Source organism: Vicugna pacos, chromosome 5 (genome assembly GCF_048564905.1).
Source record: "Vicugna pacos chromosome 5, VicPac4, whole genome shotgun sequence".
Taxonomy (NCBI): Eukaryota; Metazoa; Chordata; class Mammalia; order Artiodactyla; family Camelidae; genus Vicugna; species Vicugna pacos.
In genome coordinates this window covers 60,522,716-60,540,015 of record NC_132991.1, presented here as the reverse complement: position 1 = coordinate 60,540,015, position 17,300 = coordinate 60,522,716, and the positions used below count along the sequence as shown (strand labels likewise).

Below are 17,300 nucleotides of genomic sequence, written 5' to 3'. Positions count from 1 at the left end.
TAAGTGTATAGTGTTCATAGAAGTGCATAGTATACAGAAAAATGTATATAAGCCAAGTTCATTAAGTGGAATGGGCATGAAACTGTATATACTACTTATATTTTTATTTTATTACTCTCACTTGCTTTGCTGAGTATGGCTGAATTAATACCCACTAAATATATATATAATATTTTATATATAAAATTACATATAATTATACATAATATAATATATATGGTAACTTTAATGCTTAGATTTTACTACTGTCATCAGTGAAGTGTAATAAAAATTAAGTTAAGAGAAAGAAGATTTACAAATCAACGACTTTCCTAAACAGTTTCATGAAAATATTTATTGTCTAAAATGAGGACTGTTTTAATTTTTAAAAATAAAACAAATTTAATATTATTTTGGGAGACTTCTGTGTTGAATCATGTCAGAGTAACTGGTATAAACCTAGCTCTCCAACTAGTACTGGACTAAGCTGTCCAACTGTAATGAACTACAAAACTGGACAAAAGTTTTGGCAGTTTTTTCGGATGCTGGAAAATTGCAGAGTGAGACTGTGATGCCTAAGAGAAGAGAACACACAAAGTGAGCAGTATGATAACCCCAGATTTCTTCATGGAGTAACTCCTCAAATAATAGTGTGACGAGGTGGAACCCAATTAGACAGTAGTCTTGATGAGCTGACTAGGCAGACAGTGTACACAAAAGGAGGTTGGTGTGTGAAAAGAAACTTAAGAAATACCTGTAGTGATTCCTTTTAATCTTTGACCATATACTAAGTTGTGGACATATGTGATGAGAGAATATGCGGCCTGCAAAGAACTGCTCCTGGGAAACTGTGAGCTACATGGAGATTCCATTGATTGCAGATGGAGGAGTTCTGACCAGCCAAAATGGCAAACTTCACTTACTACTCTGAGCATTCAGTTAAGACCCTTGATAAACCATGCCGGAGGAACAGAGCTATTCTAGTCCTAGAGAAGGAACTGTTTTAGACTTGCCCTAAAAGTAAGCTTTGAAAGGTGTCTGCAGCAGCTTGCAGTGCAGCTGAAGTGTTACCTTTTTTTAGGGTACCAGGGTGACTTCTGCAAGCCCACAGGGCTTGAGGAGGAGGATTACAGAAATAACATCGTCAAGGGTATCCTGAGAAACAGAGAAAAAGAGGTCATTTCATACGGATACGAGTCAATTCATCAAGAAGGTATAAGAGACTTGAAAATATATGAAGCAAAACCTAATAAAGTAGAAAGGAAAAATAGATATTTCCAGGTTATAACTGGAGATTTTAGCGTTTCTCTTTTAGCAGTTACTTGAAAAATAGGCAAAAAATGCTAAAGTCTACAGAACAAGACATAAATTAATTGAGAATAATTGATGTTTCCTGAATTCTGCTTTGGACTTTTCAAATGCATATGGAATGTTCACCAAAATAGGTCATATGCTGAGCCATAAAACAAGTCTATAAATTTCAAAGAATTGATATCCATACAAAATACGTTCTCTGACCACAACCAAATTAAATTAAATTATCAATGACAAAAAGCTTTCTGGAACAGTCCCAAATACCTGGAAATTACATAACACACTTCTAAATAATCCATGAATCAAGGAACAAAATTAGATTATATTTTAAACTGAATGATTGAAAATTCAATATTAAAATTCATAGGATTCAGCCAAAGCAGTGCTTAAAGTGAAATTGATAGCTTATTATTAGAAAAGAAGGAAATTTTAAACCAGTAATCTAATTTTGTATTTTTGTATCTTAGAAGCTCAAAAGTGAACAAATTAAGCACAAAGAAAGAAAAAGAAATAAAAATAAGATTAGAAACCAATAAACTGGCAAAAGTATAAACATAAGAAAAAAATCAACAAAATTGGTTGTTTTCAAAATATAATAAACTGATAAAATTGATAATTGTCAAACCCTAGATATACTGCTTATCACCAAATGTTGGCAAAGAGGTAAAGTAACCAGGACTCTCATATATTGCTGTTTTAAGTATAAATTACAACCCAGCAACTAAACTCCTAGTTATTGTTTCTAAGGGAAATAAAGATATATAACCACAAATATCTTTTATGACTTGTGTAAGAATTTTCATAGAAACGGTTTTCATAGTAGCACCAAACTGAAAACAACTCAGTTCTTCATCAGCAGAATATTGGATAAACACATTGTAGAATGTATGCACAAAGGAATACTACACACAATAAAAAGAAATGAATTATTGATACATACAACAACATGGAAGAATTTAAAAAATATTATCCTGAGTGAAAGAAGCCAGTTTCACTGAAATGTTAGAAATGCTCCGTATTTTGATAACAATATGGATTAACTGGGTATGCATATTGCTGAAAATTCTGAACTATATATAATACTTGTGACCTGTGTATTTTATTCCATATAAATTACACTTTGACAAAAAAGTAAAAAATTATTTTGAAGGCACTTTCAAATAAAATAGATTATTTAAAGTTATATGTTGAGATAAATTATTTCTCCTATGAGATATCAAAATATTTTTATACTTAAGTTTCTTAATAGGAGCTTAATCATACTTGTTTTTAAGACAGTCCTTTATTTTGTTTTGAATGACACTCTGTTTAATCACCCATTGTTTGTAGCCATTGTCTTTTTGAAAACTGTTTCTGAGTTAAAGAAAATGTAACTTTGTTTTCTCTCAAGAATAGCAACTTTTGAGTGCATACTCGAATACGCAGAAGGAAATAGAGAATTAGTTAACTGCATACTAAGATACACAGAAGGAAATAGATTATTAGTTAACTCAAGAGAAATGTGACTTTACCTCGCTCCATCCTGGTTGCAGGGAAGTTGCATGCCAAATAATACTTCCTACACTTCTTAGCTCTGTTGTGTTGACCTTTATATAGTTATTCATTTTTTATTCCAATGCAAAAAGAGAAAAAAAAAGATTCAGATGTTAGATGGAAATCACTGATTTAATTCAATTACCCTTTAAGATGCCCTTTATTTTTCATAGGTTAAAGTTACATTATGCATCTTATGAACCAACTATAAGGGTGTTACATGAGAAGCACCATACTTTACTGAAGCAGAAAATGCTGACCTCCTTGGAAAGAGACAAAGCAGTTGGACAGGTAAAGAGACCATCAAAGCTACCTGAAAATGATTTTTAATCATTTGGGTTTTTTTTTATAACACTAATGGAAATATTGGTTTTGTTTCTGAAATAAATTTTGAAAGACTTCCACCAATTGTCATGTTGTAAAGATTCATTTGGAAACATTCAGGGAATTATTTTTTTTCCATTTTAAACCTACAAAGACTTACTGAATTGAAATTACTTAATTAAAATATAAGTTTTTAGGAGATCATTCAAATATAGTTAGAAGAAAAAATCCAGCCATTATTGTCAAACAAACTTGGGTTTAAATGCCAGCTTTGACAGCTATAAACCTGGACCTTACCTAAACACTTTGAACTCAGAACTGTCATACATCAAGTATAGCTACAATGACCTACTTTTTAATATTGTTGTGAAACTTAGATGAGATAATGGATAGATAGTCCTTGTAATTCACCTCCAAATGAGTTCTTGACACACCAAGTTACTGACTCAGTTTTCAGTCGTGTTTGCTGTTAACACCCTTTCTGTTCTTCCTGCAGGACTTTTGCCTAGGCGTAGGCCTAGGGCTATGATGAGGAACCTCTGGTACAGAATTCAAGAAAAATAAAATGTTTATTGGCTACATTAAAACTATGCAATCGTTTATTAGAAAATACAAAATTGCTATCATGTTTAACATTCTCATACTGTTTTCTGGAGATTTTAATTTTTGGCTAACTTTAAGAATTTCCAAAAGCTTGAATGATGGTTGCAAGAGCTTGAATGATTTTATTAAGACATACTTTAATCAAATGTATATTGCCTTTTCTTGAGTGTAATTTTTAGCTACTAAAATGAAAACATCGCTTGTTTCCTTGCTTCTTTGCACTTGAAATTTAATTTTGTATCTTCAAATGTCTGAATTGTTTTATTAGTAATATTACTTAAAATGAGTTTAAAAGTAATTTATATTTTTAAGGCATTATATTATCAAACCATCAGAATTTCATCTCCTTGCTCCTTTTCATCTAACCTGTCCCTTTAGCTCCCAACAAGAGGCACAACCCTACAGCTTGGATTCCTGTGAGCTAGAGTCAGGTTGCTCCTACTTCTTTTCCTGCCACAAACTCAGCTTAGACTTTTGCTGCCCATCTTACTCTCCTTATCCCCCTGTTCTCATGCTTATCTCCCTATTACCCTTCTCCTGGGAGGAATCCCTCAGTGAGCTGGCCATACATTCCCCAGTGACCACGTATACTTTGGCATCTCTGACAGACCACTCAGACTAAGTTTCACTATTCAAGGATATCAGGGCCCTCCAGGCATCCATGCTGGCCAGTGCCTACACTTCCCTCCAGATTGTTAGTTTCTATATCTTCAACCTGTCTGTCATTAGATCTTCTACTCATCATCTGTGTGATACGGGATATTATCTTTCTGTAAAGGCCATCAGTTCCCCTTTCTCTAATATGTTGGATGAAAGGCCATATTAAAAACATATTTAGGCCACATACAGTCTTTGGGTTCACATTGCTCTTCGCTAGTTTAGTTAAAAGAGCTAAGGATTAGGAGTGGTAGAGATCAGTCCCAACTGTGCTGCAAAGTAGCCATGTGAACATTCACCTAATTTTTCATATATGTCTGTTTTCTTACCTATTAAACAGATAAGGTTACTTGCCTTATGATTGATATGTATCTAAGATGAAAACATGTTTAAAAATTAAAATCACTCTCTGAGGCAGGGTTGAATTTTACACACTGCCATTCAGATGTGCAAAGAACTATATCTTTATTATCTACAACTTATTTCGTCTTTGAACTCTACTCCTGCTGAAGGCAAAAGAAAACATAATTTGCTATTACAGACTATCCGGATCTTTCTGGGTAAAACAGTCTCTTCGAGTTTAACACAGGATATTTGAATGTTATATTTTTTAACTGATTATTTAGCTAAAACATAACTATCAGTGTTAATTTTCTCCCTTCAAATGGCATCCTCTTCTCATTCTTCCCAGGTGGTTCCTAGTACAAGGGCCACTTATCCACTGGCCCCAAAGTCTACATGCTGTTCTCTTGGCCTTCATTTTCTAGAGTAGTGTGAGTGGTTTGGTTGTATTCCTGATTTTGAGGTACGTGGTTCTGAGTGGGTTTTTTGAGTGTGAAACTAGTACACCTTGCTCATTCCATGGCCTCTGCCAAGCATGTGTGAGACCCTTAACATCTATGACCTCATTGTCCTGACTCTTATGTCATTTCCCTAAAAACTTTATCTTAATGAACTTACTGTGTTTCTCTAAACATACAGACCTCTCAAATACTTTGCATGAGGAAGATTAGATTTTAGAATCTTTTAGTGCTATTTAGTTTGTATATCCAGAAGTTAAAGTATACTGTGAGATGACAAAAATCTAGTATGTGTTTTCAGGTTCTTTTGATATATAATAAACAGTGTGGTAACTTTTAAATTTATTTAAATCTTACAGAAACATATATAATTTAATTATTTTCAGTTTCACAGAATTACCAAAAACATCAAGAATTCTGAATTAGAGCTCTATGTTTGAAAAAAGCTAAAATATAATTTATTTGTTAGTATATATATATGTATAATAAATTATATTTTATCTTTTTTGGATCATGGGGTTTAATTTTTTAAGAATATTTATATATTTATTAAAATTTCATTTATTTATTTATTGAGGGGCAGGTAATTAGGTTTATTTATTTATTTTTAGTGGAGGTACTAGGGATTGAACCTGGGACCTTTTACATGCTAAGCACAGGAGTCTTCCACTGAGCCATACCATCCCACCAATTCAAGAAATATTCTAAAAATCTGCTGAGAGGCTCTGTCTGCTGAGAAGGTCTAGATGTAATAATACTGTAGTGGCAGTGCGTATACCCGGTGCCCAGATACCGATTTCTAATACTATTCTCCAATAAAATGAAATAGTGTTCCTTGGAGAAGTGACTGATTGTAGTCTAGGCAAGGAAAATACAAGATGAGCTGGATGAGCATTTGGGACATCTTGTGTTAGAAAGTTAGGTAATGTTCATAAAGTGAAAAAGCAAAGAAGAAAGGAAAGAAGGACGCAAGGAAGGAATGAAGGAAGGAAGGAAAGGAAAATGAAAGAAAGAAAGAGGGCAGGAGGAGGGAGAGAGGAAGGAAGGAAGAAATACCCAACACACTAATGGGGTATGTCAAGGGACAAAGGAGCTATTGTGGGCACCTACAGATGGACCACCAACCAAACTGGTTTGGGTATTGAACCTAATGTTGTACCATGGTAATGCATGACATTAACAGGGGAAATGGGGTGCAGGGCGTCTAGGAACTCTCTGTTCCATATTTGCAACTTTTATGTAAATTTTATGCTACTCTAAATAAGAAATTCATATAAAATTTTTATAATCCACTTGGCGTCTAAGAATAGATATAAATCTTTCACTGTTTTTCTAACCTAGGCATTTCATGAGTGCTAATCTATAGATTACAATTTATTATGTGCTATTTTCTATTAGTAAAGAAATGTTGCTACTCAGTGATAGCAGAAGAATGTGTGTATCTATATATAATTAAACAGATGATATTTTTGTTAGTATAATGGTATGAGGGATGAGATAGCTTTTTAAGATTGAATTTTTAATTAAGTTTATTATTCAGGAAATAGAGGTAAATGGTATGCCACCAAACAAATGTTCTTAATTATAAAATATGTTTAATAAAACAAAGACTGTTTGTGGGTGGAAAAAGAGCTAAGAGGTTTAGGATAATAACAGTCTCTTCATATTTTTCTTCCCAACTAATACTTACCTCATCTTTTATGGACATGAAGATGAATTAAGTTGTTGTGAAGCAATTTCAACAGAGGAGAAAACTCTCAAAGTAGAGACCTAGATAATTATCATTAAAAGTGTGCAACATTCAGGTTCAGGAAACTATGCTTTGAAATAAATATTTCTGATGCTTACCCATAATAGATACTTAATACTTGCTTGTGGAATTGAATTTAAATTTAAAATTATGTTTTCTTTTGTTGAAATTAATGTTTAAAAATTTTTAAAATACATAGGAATTAACCCAAGAGAGATTAATATTTTCTATATTTTGTAATCAATATTTAAACATTGAATTTTAAACCCTTTTTTGAGTCATTTAGTATATAACCCCATATCTTTGGATTTCATTTTTTAGATTTATGGACTTCAAGAAACATTGAAGCATATGGAAATAGGGCATAGTTCCCATGCTCCTGAAATTAGAGGTAAAAGTAAAATGTGATAAAATTCTAATTTTTTATTGGTTGTTTATTTCTCAGCCTTATCAGAACTCAAAATTCTAGAGATATTTAAATTAATAAATGGTATAGTAATTCTTTTATAAATTGAAATATTAATGAAAATATGAAGAAGAAATATAGATATAATATTGTATTTTAGAGAAACATGTGAATAAACCATAATGAGAGGACTTCTGCTTTGACCCTGATAGAGTATCTGGTACTAGACTAGCTCTCTCTTCATAAATAACTTAAAACTGGACTATATATGAGGCAATAAATTTTAGGTGTTGGAAAATTGTGCAAATCACAGAAGGCAAATGACAGAAGGAAAATTTGTAAGTATCTCTATGGCTTTTTGTCTGGGGAAATTTTCAAACCAAACTCCATGGAGATGGAGGTCAAGAAGAGCACGGCATCCTGTATAAACTGAAAAGACAAAGACTATACTTTATAAGTTGTTGAAACAACCAGAATCTGTAGGAAAGGGCACCAGATAAGAAGGTGCTACAGTGAGCACTGGCCTGGTTTGTGAGGGTGTTTGCTATGAGTCCTTAGTGGATGGCTATGCTACACATGCAAGACTACCTTAGACTTACCAGAGAAAGAGGACTCTATAGGATTAAGAGGGGACCAGGGATTCTAGACGTCAAGCAGTCATGGGATGCATTGTCATCTGTCCATGCCTGGATGGAGAGACTTTTTTAATACCCTGGTAACATTAAGCATCCTGTACCCAGCCTATAAAACCAAATATAAAGGTTACGCAGAATTCTTGGAGGAAACAGGGTTTAGATTTTCAATTTTGCCAAACTAGAGAACCTTGAGAAATACTTAAAGCTTTCCATGGATCCACTCTAACAAAGCATAAAATTAGGCCTGGAATTCAGGGTGATTATCAAAAAATTAAACTGCCTGCTGAACAAAAATCAGTACCATTAGGATTAAGGTAATTGTCTAGAGTCTTTATAATCTATCATCATACTGCCCAGTGTATAATTTCTAGTTTGGTTATAGAAACTGGAAAATGTGATCCACAATCAAGACAAAAAGCAATAAATGGAAACCTACACTGAGATGGCCCAGGTGTTGGATTTAACAGATAAAAATGCTAAAGCAACTATTTTCGATATGATCAAGAACTTAAAAGAAAATATGACATTGACTAGTGAAGAGACTGTGAATCTTGGCAGATAAATGGAAAGTCAAAACAAAAAAAAGGAAATAGAAATCTCGTACTGAAAAATACAATAACTAAAATTAAAATTTGATACTTCATAGTAGATTAGAGATGACAGAAGTGTCAGTGAATTTTAAGAACCATCAGCAGAAATCATTTATTCTCAGGAAGGGAGAAAAAAATTGAAGGGAAATTTGCCTGTTTAACGTACAGATATTTGGAATCCCAAAGGAAAAAAGAATGAGAATGGGGCATAAAAATATTAAAAGAAATGACCTAAAGTTTTTCAAACTATACGTAAAACATCAACTTTCAGATCCAAAAAAATCAGCTAACTATAAACACAAATAAAATCGTGCCTGGCTGCATCATATTCAAAATTTATGTGAGATAACCTTGAAAGCAAGAGAGAAAAGACATGCTATCTACAGGAGAAAAATCATACAAATAAAGGCTGATTTCTCATCAGAAATAATGGAGGTTATAAACAATGAAATGACATCTTTAAAATGTGGAAAGTTTTAATTTGGAATTCTATATTTAATAAAAATGTCATTCAGAAGTTAGTGTGATATATATTTCAAAATTAATGAAAGCTGAGAGATTTTGTTTCGAGTCATTCTGAAGTACAGGAAATACTGAAGTATTTCCTTTGGGCCTAAAGAAAAGTAAGCCAGAAGGAAACTCAGATCGGCTGACTTGACTGCTGTACAGAGATTTAGAAATGTTAAATTCTAGTTGATACAATGATTAAGATTTCCTCTTCTTAATTTCCTTAAAAGGAAAGTGACTGATAAAAAAAAATTACAGCATTGTAAGGTTATGTTTATAACGTATGTAAAGGATAAGAAAACAGTAATTTGGGAGATAGTACAAATTTATGTATCTTGATTTTGCTGGTTAGTTTTGTATGCCTACTTTGTCAAAACTTATCCAAATCTACACTTAAAATGTATGAATTTTATTGTATGTAAATTATACATCAGTATGTTGATTTAAAAGAGAGTGATCTAGAAATACTGCAAAATGGTGAGTTTTCTTAATAAACATAACATCCTGTTATTTCCAGATAACTGTTCATTGTGTTCTCTGATTAATTAAGGCTTCAAAGAAATATGTAGCATCCTTATGTCTGAAATTTTTTCCTAGCCTTATTTAGTAGTTCCTCTCCTAATATTTTATGTGAAAGAAATAACAGTTATGCTCAGTGTTGCCTAGAAACAATGTGCAAGGATGTTTATTGCAGTCATATCTATAGTAACAAAATAGCAGTCTTAATGTTTAGCCACAAGTGAATGTTTGAATATAGTTAATCATACAATACTAGGAAGTCTTTAAAAATTATGCATAAGAAAATGCTCATATTATAATATTAATTTCAAGGAATAAAAATGTTTATATAGTATAAGAGCAGTCTGTTAAATATATGCAAAGAAAAATGATTGGAGGATGTGCACCAAAATGTTTATATAGTTTTCTTTGTGTGATTTGATTATTTTCTATATTTTTTCCTTACTCATGTTTTCAAACAGTCTATATTTCTCTTACATCAAAAATTATTTGTTTAATGTGTAGATAACTTTTAAGAAGATTATAATTAGATATGAAAGGAGAATGTGAAACTACTATAATCTCAGGAACTCTAACTCTTAAAATGACTAAAGTTTATGAGAAAGAATATATACAAGAAGGCTTAAAGATTGAGGAATTTTGCATTGGGTAGATGCTTGTATCAGTTAATCTCTAATGTTACATTCTATTATAAGAGTTTATGGTTTTATTTATCCTTGGCATCTCTATTAAAATAAACAGATGGTTAGATAACTCCTTTATGAAGTTATCTCCTGGTATTTAATCTAATTCATAAATGAACATACTACATATTTTTCTAGACTGACATTTATAAGTTACTTTGAAGATCAAGTTTGTAATTATATTTTTATCCGTGGTATCTTTAATTGATTTTGATCAAAAGAAATAAATTCCAACCCTTGAAGAAAACAGGGTTCTTTTAGTTGTATAATCTCTATTACCTGAATAAAGTTTCTTAAATTCTGTACTGAATAATTTTGTGCTCCTTATAAACATGCATTCTAGTTTTAGATATGAGACTTGCAGTACCTTTTCCTAAGCTTTTTGTGTCAATATTTGGCTGTGTGATCTTGGACTCTGTCATCACTCAATTTGGTTGACCAACTTGGAACCTTACTTAAGCAAGGACTGTTATTTGAAAAGAAGAGGTTCATTGATTAACTGGTGATTCCTCATAAATCCTGCTGTCCTTCACAATTGTTTTCATATGTTTAACTCCTTCCCTCTTCATTTTCACATTTTAGTTTAATTTTTAAAATATTTTTTTTCTGTCTGTTCATTCATCTATCCATTTTTTGTTTATTTTGAGCAGAAGTTGGTATGGCAGTAGAAATTCTTCAGATTAAATGTAATTCACTCTGTAGTTAGGAAACAATGAATTGATTATCATTTACTCTGAACTTAAGGAAAAATACAAAGTAATTGTTATTTAATCTGAATTTAAGGAATAAGATAAAAGTTGGACTCTATCAAAGAATTTTAAACATACTGTATTTTTTGACTATCAAAGTGACATGCTTATTACAGAAAATTTAAATGATAAAATAAGTTTAAATAATTATCCACTATTGCTGCCACCTAGAGAGAATATTATTAATATTTTAGTACTCAACTTTCTTACCTAAAAAGGGTTTATAATTCTGTATTTGCTCTTGTGTGGTATGTAGAATTAAAGAAAATCTAGGAGAAGCTTTGAAATACTGAATTATTATCAACTAGATATTTGAAGTAATAGTTTTGTGTTACATTTTTCTTTGTTATGAGAATAGTAAGTATCAAATACAAGAACTACACAGAAAGCACTTTACTATTACATATTATGAGATGAAACTTTTTGTGCAAGTTACTTAAGTTCAAAAGTTTATGAATATGCTGGTTTTATTTGTATGTTTGTGTTAGTTATTTACATCTATTACTTTGATTTCATGTGAGGGTGCAATTTGAATACAATAATGCCTATTTCCAAAGCAGGTTATAAAGATACATGTAATTGGTTTTTATGCTATCTTGTAACTTATGATAGGAAATTATGAATTCAGGAAGAAAAGCTAGAAATTGGAAACATTTTATGAAGTGAAAAACTGAAAGCTGACTTCAGAGCTTCACAAATAGATTTCATATATAGTAGAGCAAAGTATTCCTTAAGGTTTAGTTTAATTAACTGCTCCTTTTCAAGTTGGGTATTTATTGCTGCTCAGAATTGCACTACGAGATGTCAATGTCTTATGATTATATGGAGTATATGGTCTAGTTTAGAAAGGTAAATGATCTCTTCAAATATAGCCTCTTCCCCTTTATCTCTATACCTTTTTCTGAATTCCAATTAGTTGTGCGCTTGATCTCGTTTTAGCTTTCTGATCTCTTAGATATTTTCTATTTATCTCTGTAAGGTAAAGTATGGATAATTTTTTCAAAACATTTTTTCAGTTAAATAATTCTCTCTTCAGCTATGTTTAATCTATAACGGAGGTGTGGACTGGCACAATGTAGAAGCTTAAGTATTTGTTAAATGAATATATTCATACATTTCTGACATTTAGCCAGGGTCCTGAACATGTTCAGTTAACTTTGGTTGAATGTGTGTATGCATGGAGAAATGGTTAAAGGGGTGAAATTTAGCACTGAAAGTACAATAATTATAATTTCTGTAAGTGAAAATGTGTTTGTTTATTTGATGTTTGTTTTATTTCTGTTAAGGAATTGTACCTTCCTTAAGATGATAATCGTGCTCAAGAAAAATTTGGGAAATAGCATAGCACCAGTTGGTCCTATAGGCCTTGTCATTAATAGGCATTAGATGATGAAGATGAGAATGCTGTGATAGAGACATGGACGTTGCTAGGATATTACAAAACATTAAGAAGCACTATGTGGAATTTGAAAATTATAGTCACTTAACCGTGAATGTGACAGAGACCTTAACATTTGAGCCTCTCATTTGTTCTACAAATCTTTATGTAAATAAGAGTTGTTTATCTGATGGAGAGTGGAAATCATTTATTATTGGTACACTGAGAAATAAGAAGTGTTTCTCTGCCAATTCAGCATACATTCTTCAATGTTTATTCTTATTTTGGTTTCAAATGTTGAATTTTTTCCTAAAGTCTTGTTAAAGTGTACATTTTTAAAATTTTGCTTGTGGAACAACTATATATATACTCATAAACCAAGCCCTTTTTGTTTTTTACTTTCATTTATCCTTACCGTTTTGTTTGTTTCTTGTTTTTGTTTTATTTCTCTTATGAAGTGGTGCTTAATAATGTTTTACATACTACTTGAGATCTATTCATATTCCTAGAATTACCTGCTAGAATCCTGAGTTTCACTCCTTACTGCTTTCTCCTTTCTTCTTTATATATATTACTATACAAATTCTCCTCATGTATAAAAGGGAACAAATGGTAGTGACCTTCACAGGGTTATTGATAAGATTTCATGAAATAATACATGTACATTGTTTAGACCAGTTTTCTCCTTTGCCTGAAACTGGACTGAATAAGAAAAATTAGATCAGAAAAGACACTGAATGCCAGCATGCACTTCCTTACTTACCTTTATAACATCAGGATTCTTTGAGAGCCTTGACATTAAAGCTATCCAGATATTTTTGTCTTTATCATCTTTTCTCTATTATAAATTAGTGTCATAATTTATAACATTGAGTTCTTTCTTTTAATTATGTGTTGATGATTATAACCGTATTCATTATTTTGAAATCAGCTTGCTGTTTAGAAATACAGGGGGTAATTATGTGTACTTAACCATGTATATATATATGGAAACAGAATTTTCCTGTCACTTTTTCCTTCAGATGCTTCCTTTAGGGCTGCCCTTTACATCCAAGAGAGTTTAGAGATCAGTGTTCAACTGTATTGGAATGTTACGCTGTGTTTTCCTAAACGTTGAGAAGCATAGAGGATATTTTATTAATACAATATTTATTTTAAAATCTCTTATTAATTATCCAGTTCCACTTGGGAAATTTTGTCATTGTTTACCATTGTCTCCTTTGAGCCCCGTCAGCTTTGTTTATAAACACATGAAACCTCATGACGACAGGAAGTTAGATGTCATGTAGCTAGAGATTGTCTCGTATGTTCTCCATCTGACTCACCATTGCCATTTCACTAAGCTTGCAGCAATGCCACCCTCCTTTTTTGGGAAATGAATTTGAGTCTTCATTTACAACATTTTGGTATGGTTTTGATATTATTAGTTTAATACCTCAAAACATATGTGTATAATGAATTTGGCTTTTTTTTTCTTTTGGCTGTAGTATTTCTTACAAACAGTATCAATGTTAAGCATAAATTATATTATCTTATAGTTGCTCCTAATTGTGAAAAGGAAAATGCACCAGAAGGTCCTACTCAGAAAGGTCTTCGTGAAGCCAGAGAACAAAACAAACGTAAAACAAAGATGAAAGTTAATAAAAAGGTATGATATTTTTGTTTCCATTATTTCATTCTTAATTCTCAGATGTTCAGACTCATGGACTAACATTGTATCATTATTTTATTGGAAGAGGAATTTAGAAGTTATGTATTTCAAGCCCCTTGGTCTATAGATGGAAAATGGGGGTTCTCCAATGTTCCTAGTAGCTAGTTAATTGAGGGACACACACTTACTAGTGGCAGAGACAGCTTAATGAGTCACTCTGCCACATACTCCAGCTTACTCATGGCTGTTTCTGCTCACCTGCTCATTTTTCTGTTTAAAACAATCTTTGTCCAAAAGAAATCACTACCAGATCATTACTTATTTTCTCGTAGTATAACTTTAGACTTTTCTTAGTATTTTTAAAAAACAGAATGGAAAGAATTATGTCCCATTTAAGAATCTCCTTATATCTGAGTGCCTTTTCTTTGTAATCAGGCTGGTAGTTAAAATCTGCTACAGTGATTACAGAAAAGTAGTATTAATGTCTGATCACACAGACAAAGACATCAAAAATGAGGAAGAAAAAAATTACATAAAACCTATGAGGGGTTTAGTTTCTTGTCATGAAAATTGAATCAAAGTCTAGCTGAGGTAATGACTGTTTTTATAAAGTAATTGTTACCTTTGAGTTCTAAAATATCTGACATTCATTTAGGAATGACAATATTTATAATTATAATTTTTCAGGAGTAGTAATGCTATGAGAACAATAGATTTTTATGAATTCAAATGATAAATCATTTACCTAGCTAATATCGATAACACTTTTTCCTGAAAGGTATGCATTGGAAGCTAGTATTATATACAGTATTTGAATATAATACAGAATAAATACTTTTAGGTTATGCTAAGTCTTTGATAATCACTTCTTTGTGATATTTAAATTAATATTTTACTGTTCCTTTGTTATCAATATTAATTTACAGATTTGTGATGTTTGAGGGAGATCTCTTTTCAGCCTGCCACCAGCTTCCCCATGCCTCCAATGTCCCATCAGGAGGGACCTTACCTCTTTTGCTTCCATGAAGCTTTTCCACTCCTTTGCCTGCCTTTAATTCAATTCTCTACCAATTGCAGGCAGTGGTGGTGGACAACTGTCTTGCTGTCAGTAGTAGTGCTTCTTCTTGTGGTTATTAGTTTTTTCTCCACAGAGGTTATTAGTTCAAGGAACAAATAAAGTACTCACAATAATAAAACAAAAATCAGAGTTAAGGATTTTGGGTATGATAGTGGTGGTTGTCATCAGGAACATTTTTGTGTTCTAATGCCATAGACATTCTTTTTCAAGTAGTAAGTCATACTTAGAAATGATTTGTTGATTCACTCACTAATTGCTTATGGCTTGTAAGCCATACATTAGTAATGCACGATTGGCTTTTTATGTGACAAAAAGTTGCTAAAATATAGAACAAGTACATTACATGTTTATGTATAGTATGTTCTTTTTCAGTGTTTCATCAAAATATTTAACATAATATCTACAACATGGTAGAAAAACCATGACTTATGAAAGTGCCAAATGTATAACAAAGTGAATTCTTCCCCACTTTACCAAGTAATAATTTTTACTAGTATTTTTCTTTTAATTTTTTTCCTGCAAGTTTGTACCCTTTGACCAACATCTCCCCAATCCCTCCACCTCCTAGTCCTTGGTAACTACCACGCTCCTCTGCTTCTATGAGTTCAGCTTTTTTAGATTTTCCATCCATCCATCCATCCATCCATCCAATCTATGTATCCACCTATCCATCTATCTCACATCCTATTTATCCATTCATTCATTGACAGACACTTAAGTTGTTTCTATATCTTGACTATTGTAAACGATGCAGTAATGAACACAGGAGTACAGATTTCTCTTCAACATCCTGTTATTATTTTCTTTGGATATATACCTGGAAGTGAAATTGCTGGATAGTATGGTTTTCCTATTTTTAATTTTTTGAGTAATCTCCATACTATTGTCCATAATGGTTGTACCAATTTACATTCCCTCTAATAATACATGAGGGTTCCGCTTTCTCCACATCTTCACCAACACTTGTTATTTGTCATCTTTTTGATAATAACCATTATGAGAAGTGTGAAGTGATATCTAATTGTAGTTCTGATTTGCATTTCCCTGATGATTAGTGATGCTGAGGATCTTTTCATGTGCCTGATGACCATCTGTGTGTCTTTGGAAAACTGTCTATTCACATCATCTGCCCATTTTTTAAAATCAAATTGTCTTATTTTTGCTATTGAGTTGTATGAGTTATTAATATATTTTTTTATATTAACCCTTTATTGGATATGTTGGATTTGAAAATATTTTCTCCCATTCACTAGAAATTCATTCCTATTCAGTAGGTTGCTGTTTCATTTTGTTGATTATGTCTTTTGCTGTGCAGAACGTTTTTAGTTTGATGTAGTCTCACTTGTTGATTTTTGCCCTTGTAGCTTGGGCTTTGATGTCATGATCCAGAAAGATCAGTGGCAATACATATGTCTAGAAGCTTTCCCCCTTTTTTCATTGAAAGTTTTATAATTTAAGGTCTTATATTTAAGTCTTTAATCCATTTTGAGTTGATTTTTTTTTGAGTGGTATAAGATAGTAGTCCAATTTTATTTTCTTGCATATAATTATCCAGTTTTTCCAAAAGCATTTATTGAAAAGGCTATTCTTTCCATTGATTATTCTTGGTTCCCTTGTCAAATGTTAATTGTCTATATTTGGAAATTTATTTCTGGGTTCTCTATTCTTATTCTCTTCCTTTGGCCTGTGTGTCTATTTTTATGTCAATACTGCATTGTTTTGATTACTATAGTTTTGTGGTATAGTTTGAAATCAGGAGTGTGATGCCTTCAGCTTTGTTCTTCATTCTCAGGATTGCTTTGGCTGTTTTGAAGGTCTTTTGTGGTTCTACACAAATTTTAGCATTTTTTTTCTATTTCTGGGAAAAATGACATTGGAATTTTGATAGTGATTGCATTGAATCAATAGATGGCTTTGGGTAGTAAGGATATTTAAACAATATTTATTTTTCCAACCTATGAATATTGGGTAGCTTTCAACTTGTCTTCTTCAGTTTTTTTTTTTCATCAATGTGTGATTGTTGTCATTGTGCAGATCTGTTACTTCCTTGGTTAAATTTATTCCGATGTATTTTATTGTTTTTGATGCTATTGGGAATGGGATTGTTTTCTTTATTTCTTTTTAAGACATTTCACTGTTAGTGC

The 17,300-nt window shown here is 31.9% G+C and overlaps 1 protein-coding gene across 12 annotated transcripts in view; it reads left to right on the top strand.

Annotated features, from left to right (window-relative positions):
• SPAG16 (sperm associated antigen 16) overlaps positions 1–17,300 on the top strand; it is a 774,084-nt gene that overhangs the window by 38,885 nt on the left and 717,899 nt on the right. For all 12 annotated transcript variants that reach the window (XR_012072761.1, XR_012072758.1, XR_012072759.1 and 9 more), the window contains 3 exons: positions 3,000–3,117; positions 7,282–7,351; positions 13,966–14,075. Coding sequence is in view for 8 of the 12 variants with exons in the window: in XM_072961330.1 (XP_072817431.1) it covers positions 3,000–3,117; positions 7,282–7,351; positions 13,966–14,075 (298 nt within the window). In the remaining 4 variants the exon portion in view is untranslated. The remainder of the gene's footprint in view (positions 1–2,999; positions 3,118–7,281; positions 7,352–13,965; positions 14,076–17,300) is intronic.